Source organism: Protomyctophum parallelum (assembly GCF_964188405.1).
Source record: "Protomyctophum parallelum genome assembly, chromosome: 17".
Taxonomy (NCBI): domain Eukaryota; kingdom Metazoa; phylum Chordata; class Actinopteri; order Myctophiformes; family Myctophidae; genus Protomyctophum; species Protomyctophum parallelum.
Window position 1 is genome coordinate 26,509,255 of NC_139719.1, and position 9,895 is coordinate 26,519,149.

General features: G+C 40.2%; 1 protein-coding gene across 1 annotated transcript; it reads left to right on the forward strand.

The window, feature by feature from the left end:
* Positions 1-2,882: 2,882 nt before the first annotated feature.
* prodh2 (proline dehydrogenase 2) lies at positions 2,883-8,509 on the forward strand (the record flags this gene model as incomplete). Its single annotated transcript, XM_083787534.1, has 10 exons — positions 2,883-3,140; positions 4,275-4,465; positions 4,813-4,939; positions 5,239-5,310; positions 5,440-5,520; positions 5,656-5,799; positions 6,005-6,171; positions 7,653-7,763; positions 8,054-8,142; positions 8,328-8,509. The coding sequence occupies 10 exons, from the start codon at positions 2,883-2,885 to the stop codon at positions 8,507-8,509; spliced, it is 1,422 nt and encodes a 473-aa protein (XP_083643660.1).
* Between the last annotated feature and the right edge of the window lie 1,386 nt (positions 8,510-9,895).

Consider the following 9,895-nt stretch of genomic DNA (forward strand, 5'->3'; position numbering starts at 1 on the left):
GCATTGGGAGAGCCAATGATGGAGGCTAACAAAGGCTAACAAAAATAGTCGATCTACAAGGTCACAATGTGTCACAGCGTGACGCGTTGTTATACAGCCATGTGCAACTAATTATAACTCAGGCTATAGTTTAGTGAGATTAGGCTGAGTGGTAATGACAATGGATGTCATTGGAGACTTTGAATTGGAAATGAGGGATGGTTTATTTAGTATATCTGTAATGATTGCAAAATGAAATGTTTTGATAGCGCTTTTAGAGGTTTTCACAATTTGTAGCTTTATGTAGCCTACTGCATGCTTTAAGAAATATTTTCTAAATGAATTTGATGTTATTCTTAAGAAAGGGACTGATGCATTTGATCCAGATGTGTAAATAGTTGTTTAAGCTTGTTCTTTGCAAGTCCATTTCAGGGTGAAAATAAAACTTTGTTGCATTTGGAACTCAATTGTTATAATTTTTATATTTACAAATTAAATTTGGGTAAATTATGTTGGCATTTGATTTGGAAATGACACAGGAATGAACCACAATCTGGCTAGTTGAATAAGCAGCTATAGAGACATAATGCCTTGTCCATAGCACTAGTAAAACATATAATAACTAGTATACAAGGGTTGTGTGATGTTGATGACCCTGGAGTTCAACTCAGAGGTTAATAATTCCCCTTTCTGAATACCTCCCCTGAGCCTCTCAAAAGCCCCATAATCCTGTCAATACAGGTCAATTTACAGATAATGTTTTGGTTTGTGTACAATAATCAAGTCGTTTTTCTTCCAAAGTTCATCCTCAAGCCAATGAAACTCCACAATGTAATGTTTTTTGTGTGTGTAATACACCAAGTTTATCCCAAATTCAACCCATGCTTGTGTGGTGAAGCCAAGGGTCAGTTTACTCAAAATGTGTACCGGTTACCTATTAAGCAGATATCCATTCAAAAGATGACCAATTTGATACGCCCACACACAGCTCATAGTTGTTGTAGACTGTTCACAAGTACTATTGTTACTTGGGACACAAGGTAAGAACATTATTCTTAATATTATTATTGTAATCCTCAGTGTGGTTTTGTCCCTTTTGGAGTATTTCACTGCTGTAGTGTTGCATGAATAGCAGTGTAATCATTATGTCAAAATGTTTACAAAAGGAAGACACATCCAAGCGATAAATTACCAGGTGCTGAACAGAAGAATACGTTAAAAGTCTGCACACTTATGGGTTGGCTAACCAGGACTTTTATAGATACTTGCAGGTAAGGGATTATTTTGGTAAAAAAATAAAAGGGTCTACTCCAGGTATTACAACAAACCTAATCACTATATTTACAAATGCGTATGGCTCAGGAAGTAATAGGGGTCTTGTAAGTAAACTATATAATGGACTTATGTCGTTGAAAAAGGACTCTACAATATATGTGAAAGGGTGATGGGAAAAAGAGATGGGCATTGATATAAGTGATGAAGTATGGATGAATACGCATGGAAAACGCAATCAACAACCACTAATTCCTTGACTTGGAGAGACTTTTGTTGGAAAAACCAGATTTGCTTCTTTATTACTCCAAAACAGAACTGGCAACCATATGGACTGTTGGAGAGAATGTGGATATACAGTGGTTGATCATGCACATGTCTTTTGGTCTTGTCCTGTAATCCAACCATTTTGGAAGGAAGTGACAACACTTATCTCAAACATTATGGGTTTTGGAATAGATGATACATTCACATCTTTGTACCTAGGACAACTCCCAGATGTGCTAAATCAGGATGACTCCTACTTACTTAAGATTTTACTTGTAGCAAGCAAAAAAGATATTACAAGAGAATTGTTCTACTGCTGACCTATTTATCAACATTGTGAAACAACTATATCTCCAAGAACAGATTACCTATTCTTTAAGACTGCAAAAAGAGCTGGGTGAAAGAAGATGGGAGAAATGGATAGAGTATTTAGCTGGGGGGCGGATATGGAGTGAATATGGGCTGTGTCTTTCCTGTTGTCAATGAATGTAAGGATTCCAAAATTCTGTAATATGTATTGTTGTTGCTTGTTGCTGTACATCCCATGACCTCTTCTGTTTTTTCTATTCTGTTTTCTGTTGATGTTTTTGTTTTATTGTATGCCTTGTTTGTCTTGCATATTAAAAAATAAAGAGTAAAAAATAAATAAAGAAAGTGATGCACACTGGATCATGCCCTGGATGGAACATAGACCCTAGATTCTACAAATGTCTTCTAAAACAGTAGTTCTCAAACTCTTTCGTGCCAGGCAAGAACCCTCAAAATGATATGTATTTGGCCACGGACCCCCCCACCTGAAAATGTTTAGTGCCCGGGACCCCCAGAAGAAAAGATTTGTTTAAAAGAATGCTAAATTATACGGTTTCAAGATAATAAAAAATGAAAAGCAGATGTACAAGCTTGCAGTGCATCACAGTGACCGCTGTGAGCTTATGTTATTATATAGCCTATATATTATGAGTGTATGTATATCTGCTATTGATTAAATATGCCATACTACTTAATATTAAAATGTCGAAAATGATAATTATGGCATTATAACTACCATTCCATTTCCCTTTTAGCTTCCCATGTGAGAAGATCATCACTTGTGTATTTGCAACTTTGGGAAAACAGTATGTGCAATGTCCATGTAACATTGAAAAAGAAGCCTCAACATCCGGTAAATGACTGGATTGTTACACACAGCCATGATCTAATGAGCAGCCTCCTCTCCAAACAAAGCGCATAGCCCAAAGTCTGTCTACTTTGAGTACAAACTAAAAGAAGGCAAGACATAACGAGTTGGACAACAGTCAAATATACTTAAGGGTGGGAGAAACACACACAACTATAGCCTTCTAAAAAGCATTTCAGCTGTCAAGATGCTATCCCTTCGCCTTCGACCCTGGCTGCATCACTACCTGTCATTGAGGCTGCTGGGTACTGCTGCCCCGAGGACTCTAGCTGCAAATAGAGAAGGGATGGCAACACCTCTCACCCAGGACGTCTATTCTCTCCCAGTGGCTTTGACATTTGAGGACCCCAGTGCCTTCCGGGTCAAGAGTCTTGCAGAGCTGCTCCGTGCATTGGGGGTCTTTCAACTCTGCTCTTTCCCTGTACTGGTTAACAACTGTGGGAAGGTGAGACTGATTGTCACCCTTAATATGGTATACTACAGTCACATGGTGGGCTAGTGAGCCATGTACACACAGGTTCCCAGCAGAGCAGCTGTGTAAGACTACTGACCCTACCTGCACAGTCATTCTCTCACACTGGATGGCATTGACATCTTTATTGATAACGAAACGTAAGCAAAATAAAATTATATACATTGTCACACCATTATCAAAAGGATGTCCGCAAAAAAGCCAGCAGCTTATTTCCATTGCGGTTATGTCCATTAGCTCACCCAAAGGTGCAAAACGTTTCCTACCTATAGTGCTTTGAGAGTATCAATGTATGGGTAGAATTTACCCCACGTACTTAAACAACAAACACTGACATCTCTATTCTGGGGGTGAAAATCTGTCAAAAATAGCAGATGCAGGCCCAGGCCGTAGCGTAACGGTCTGGGCACCGGACTGGTAATCCAGTCGCAGTGTGCCGCGGGTTCGACTCCCGGACCCGACACGGCCTTTACTGCATGTCATCCCCCCATCTCTCTCCCGTTTCCTGTCAGCCTACTGTCTGTCCCTTCAAAAATCAATAAAAAGGCGTAAGCCGCAAAAAAATATCTTAAAAAAAAAAAAAAAATAGCAGATGCACAAGCATCAGCTATTTTTGGCGAAGAGTTTTTGGGCTATATCTTGCACCATCCCTTATCCATAAACTAATTTGCCATTTTTTCGCTATTTTTAAAAACCTTTTACAATATTTCAAATAGCCGATCTACAAGCTCACAATGTCTCGATGTAGATCGAACTATTTAAAAATATCTTTCAAAACAGTAAAAAATGGCAAATCGCAAGATGGAGCCCTTGGTGTAGAGGGAAAAAAAAGAGGGGACGGGGGACACCAGACGCCAGTCAACTAAGCATTATAGGATTTAATTGGTTAAGGAGATCTTACAGGTGAAGAATTAAATTTGAATGAGATGGGAAGCATTGACAGTAGGGGCAGGAACTGAGACCTAGGGAAAAACAGGGACGCAGTAGAGACACACAACTAGTAAGAAGAGACTATGAAGGTTCTTCTGCTTATCCACTGCTCCTCACTGACTGCCTCTCTCCTTCTCCTGCATCACCCCCTCCATTCTATCCCCACTCAACTCTTAGCTGATGGCAGTGGCACGGAGCCTTCTAGGAAGGAGAGGCTTCTCCTTCTTCCTGCGTCCGTCTGTGTACGCCCAGTTTGTGGCCGGGGAGAACGAGAGTGAGATTGGCCAGTCCATGGAGAAGATGAGCTCTCTGGGACTGAGGCCAATGTTGGCGGTACCAATAGAGGAAGACCTGGGAGAGAGCACTGGGTAATAATGACATCATCACCATGACTGAAATCATTCTCTCGTTCATTTGCTCCCGCTCAGTTCTTTCATATTAATATTCTGATTTCTTTGGAATACCACAATTCAGAAATATTCAGCCACAAATAAAAGCCCTGTTGTCAATTAAAATGTACTTACAGTATAAGTACTCACTACTCATTGTGCAGAATTGATCCAAATCATATCATTGTATTGTAATTAGTAATGCATGAATGTGGTTTTTCTTAATGTCGCAGCAAGTAAAGATCTCTAAAAACAAATCACTGTTCGGAATCTAAAGAAACAATGTAGGAAATCATGTATTTATTTATTTTTGCTCTCGCCACCAGCGAGCAGAGATACGATGAGAACATGGAGGCCATGTTGGAATGTGTACGAATGTCCCACAGCAACACTTGGAGCAAAGACCCCATGATGCAGCTGAAGATCACCGCTCTGCTCAACCCAGAGCTGTGTGTGAGTCACTGTTCACTACAGTGGTTCTCAAACATTTCAGGCCACGACCCCCCAAAACAGATAACAGATTGTGAAAATAGACGATCTACAAGCTCACAACACCTTGCGATGTGAGGCGTTGTGAGCTTGTAATGTAGATCAACCTTTTATTTTTTTTGCCTGTTTCTTACAGTATATTAATTGACAATTGACAAATAGTATAGTTGATTTTTTTTTTTTTTTCATTTCTTTTTTTTGCCTGTTCCACTTTGCTTTCTTTGAATGGACTGTTTGTATTTGTTGTCATTGCATTAATTAAGGTAAAACTCACCACGCTACTCTCACAACAACCCTGTGACCTGGATCTCCTGGTCAAAGCTCTGAATGGAGAGGTAAGTTCCAATTATACTGTATAATAATGATTACAAAAAGCAAATTGACTTTTAAGACTATTTATGTACTGGATCTGACAGTGATGCTGTTGAGACACCTGACCTTTTACCCAAATCCTCATCCCTCAGCCAATCACCATCCTTGGCTTGGAGGAGAGCGAGAACGCCCATTTACTTTGTGGTCTACAGAGACTAAACAAAATCGCAGAGGTATGGGTGTGAGGGACTGTGGGAAATTTGGATCATGTGGGAAATTTGAATCAACATCATACAATTTTGTTATATTGGAATGTGTTAATTGCATAGATTGCACATAATATTTTCTTAATGGTTCATGGTTCTAAGGCCAGTGTAAACAAGGTCAGAGTTCTAGTGGATGCAGAGTACACCTACATGAACCCTGCTCTCTCCCTCGTCACCATGGCAATGATGAAGAAGTTTAACCAAGATGGCGCTTGGATCTGGAATACATACCAGTGCTATCTAAAGGTAGATGACTTATTTTATTTCTTTTGTGAGGTTGCAGCCCGTCTGTCTTTAGCTTCCTCTGTGTCCCTAATTGATTCATAATAATTGCCAGTCCAAAGGCAGTTTCATGAACCTAATACCCAATCATATCTTAAATGTTACAGTATAATTAGGCTGGGTTTGTAGCCAAAAGGATAGAGCAAGTTCCTTTGTTTGCGTCTCTCAGGAGTCAAGGTCTCTCCTACTAGAGGCCCTGCGTCTGTCTATCAGTGAGTCTTTCTGTCTGGGGGTCAAGCTGGTAAGAGGGGCCTACATGGATAAAGAGAGCAAGATGGCAAATAAAGAAGGCCGTCTGGATCCCATCCATCAGTCCTGGGAGGACACCAACGACAGGTGAGTAAAGCCTCATTTAGATGATGTCACATGATGGAGATCCATCCATGTTTTCCTCTTGTGAATTTTCGCTGAGCAACACCGCCAGCTAACAAAGCATACAAGAGGCTTAATTGGGGAATGATAATAATATTCAATAATGATAATGATATTCACTATAGGGTAACTTCTCTGAATACAAAACAGATTCCTGATGATGAATGATAGATGAATGAATGTTGCTCAACATGGTACACAAGCAGATCTGGAGAAAATCTGTTTAAAGATGGAGTGCCGTGATTTCTTTCCACCCCAAAACATGATCATCAGGTCTTATTGTTATATAAGGAGGTATAACTTTTCCAAAATAGTGTACAGTATTTGTTAAAAAAAAAATTCATGTGGGCACGCCCACCAGTTCATTAAGTATGCCTGGTTTGCCTGGTGGGTGGTGATGGGTGGTGAATCTGGTGATCCACCTGAACTGAAGCCGCACCCACATCTGTAGTTGTATGATAAAGGGGGAGGGGCTGATAATGTGTAACTTTTTTTTCTTTTTTATTTATTTTTATCCCACGATTTTGTAACCCATTTTTCACCCCTGTGTCAATCATCTAATGTGATCCTGGGCTCTACACACCCTCCACCAACCTAGTCCCCATATATGGGGGACAAGGGGAGAGCAACGGACTTGAACTCATGCTTCCTTCATGCCCGAGTGTCCAAGTTGCTCCTTTACACCTGACAGGGGGGAGTTTCCCTGGTTGGACGTAGCGCGTGGAAGGAACACGTTATTCCAACCAGTTCCTTTCCCCTCCATCAGGTGCCCCGGCTGGCCAGGGGGAGGCAGTTTAGTGACCAGGATTACTGCATGTTTTTTGTGAGGGTACCTACCCTAGGGGACACGGGGAGAACATGCAAACTCCACACAGAAAGGCCCTTTCGCCAACCCCGCCTTCGGGTATGGGCACTGATGACGCGGAGGAGGAAACACGCCGCCAGCACCCACAGTGTCCCGAGCGGGAATCGAACCCAGGATGTCACTATATTACTGTTTATTTCATTGGCCCGTTTGACTGTCAAGGGTTCACTCTCCAGGAAGAAACCCTAAATACAAAGTTAATACACCATTGCACATAAAAACGACTCCAGGGTGTCGAATGAAGTACTGTCACCTCATAGACACATGAAAAACTGGAAAAATACAAAAATTGTGGCACTCCAGCTTTAACATTTTAAGTTTAAAATGTTGCTGGGGAATCAACATTTGTATGTTAATTGAAATGCCTCATTTCTATTACATGACCACTTAAACCCTAGACTATGTAAACTGGAATAGAGTTGGCTTTGTACTTTTTCAACACCAAGGTGTGTTGTGTAATTGTTGCATTGTGAACTTCTAGATCTGCTGATATATTTGGCTAATGTCTCGCCCCCAGTATATGGATGCTGGGGTTCAAGTGGTTAAAACATAAGTATTTTGCACTCTGTTGTATGTACAGTTACAACGGCTCCCTGGATGTCATGCTGGAGGCCATCTCCCAGAACCCTCAGCGGTACCGGATCATAGTTGCCACACACAACGAGGAATCAGTCAGACGAGCTGCCAAACGGTTAGACCCTGTCTGTCAGTCGCAACTAAAGGACATGAAATCTGAGGCGGTCTAGATTGGACCACTATCAATAACCATTCCTGAGATAAACAAAATACAAAGGTTTATGTATTGTTTTACTCTGGTCCTTTTAGCTCATGTTTTATAGTTTCAAAGTCCATCAATCTCAGAGCAAAGACCAGCAGGGACCTTGATGCTGCCATTACATGGTTTCAGCTTTAGTCATGTGAGCATGTGAGCTCAAATACTCATGGTGAAAAAAAACATATTGTCATTTCTTTGAGCTACAGGATGGCAGAGTGGGGCGTAGACAAAGATGGTGGCTCGGTATGTTTTGGCCAACTGCTGGGAATGTGTGACCATGTCTCGCTTACACTGGGTAAGAGCCCTCCTGCTGTCCACATCTCTGATTATTAACCCATTAAAACCTGGAAAGCGTCTGTCATTTTATATTTTATCGTTGGCTATTCAAAAATAGCAGATATACAAGCTCACAAACCATGCAATTTCCTCCTCAAAGACCTATATTCAGATTTTCTCCCATGCTCCTCTATGCCTCTCTAGCCCAGCAGGGCTATGTGGTGTACAAGTCAGTGCCATACGGCTCACTGGATAACACACTTCCCTACCTGGTGCGTCGGGCCCAGGAGAATCGCACTGTGCTGCAGGGAATCCGCAAGGAGAGGGACCTGCTGAGGCAGGAGCTGCGTCGGAGGATGCACCTGGTGCCGAAGAGGGGAAGCTAAAGACAATGAGGAGATACAAGAAAAGGGAGAACATATTGTACAGTGCATTTGGGGATGTGCTGTAGCTGAGGATGCACATTATAAAGCAGGCCTACATGTCGAAACATATCCGTTTGTACACGGTGTGGTCATCATCAGATTCATCAGCGTGATGTTAGTATTTGAAAGTCAATTTGGTATGCTTGTTGTTTGCTGACCTGGCATAATGTCCAAGAAATGTTTAACTGTTATACCTGATATAACTATGTCTATACGTTATAGATCGTATGATTCTCTATGCAGTTTAAAACAAAGACTAATAACAATTTGAAATGTTTTTAGTCATACAAATCCCGGATGGACTAAGCCAGAACGATTCCGATTAAGATCCTACAAGCAGCAAGCACAAAAGCCATCACAAAGAACTGGTTGCAGAAAAAATGGTATGGTCAATATTGTGACAGTTAAATCTTCTAGAGCACGACCTAACACAATTTAGGTGAAAAAGATGGGGGGGAAAGGACTATTTAGGTTAACGGACCAGATCTCTTGTGAATATTGGTTACATCTTTTTTACTCAAATCCTGTAAACATTTGTTTCCGTTATCGATATTGAATATCCCATGACATCTTTTGTTTGTTTTCGTTTTTTGCTTCAGTTTGTGTTCTTTTTTATTTCTTGTATTATGATTGTATGTCTTGCAATTATTTTCTCAAATTCAAAATAAACAGTAAAAAAAACTAAACCGAAAGAATATTTGATTCAGGTCTGACTGAGGGATAGGCGGATTATAGTGCTCTGCATGACTGAAGGCCAGGATAATGTCCAAAGAGGAAGTGTTCATTGAGAAAACAACTTTATGTAAAAGGACTTTTGAAAAGTGGTTCAACATTTGAGAAAAATATTCAATAGATTTCTTTAGTACAGAACCTTGTGATCAATCAAAAATGGGTATTTATGGTGGTAATCTGCCTGGTAGTTGGTGGATATTGGATGTATAGTAAGTATGTCATGCATGGAAGACATTCAGAGAATGTTCCAGATTAAGTTAGTTATCATACAAGAAGAAAATTCTATAATATAATATTGTTACTAAATAAAATCTAGAATGTCAAAAGGTCATGTCTTAATATTTCTTACACCTTAGTTATCCTATTTTTATACCAATGTCAATGACCTACATTTTAGACTTAAATGTGAAAAGAAGCGAAGGAACCATGGTACAAAACAAAACAAGTATCCACCAGTATTCCACAATGGAAGATTGATCATATTAAAATCTATAAAGATTTTCATTTACTTTTCATTTAGTCAAGATATAGAGAAGAAAACTGACACATGATTCCCTTCACTTCTTTTCATTAACAGTCAACAAACTCAGACTAGTATGTAGCTTTACACAATCT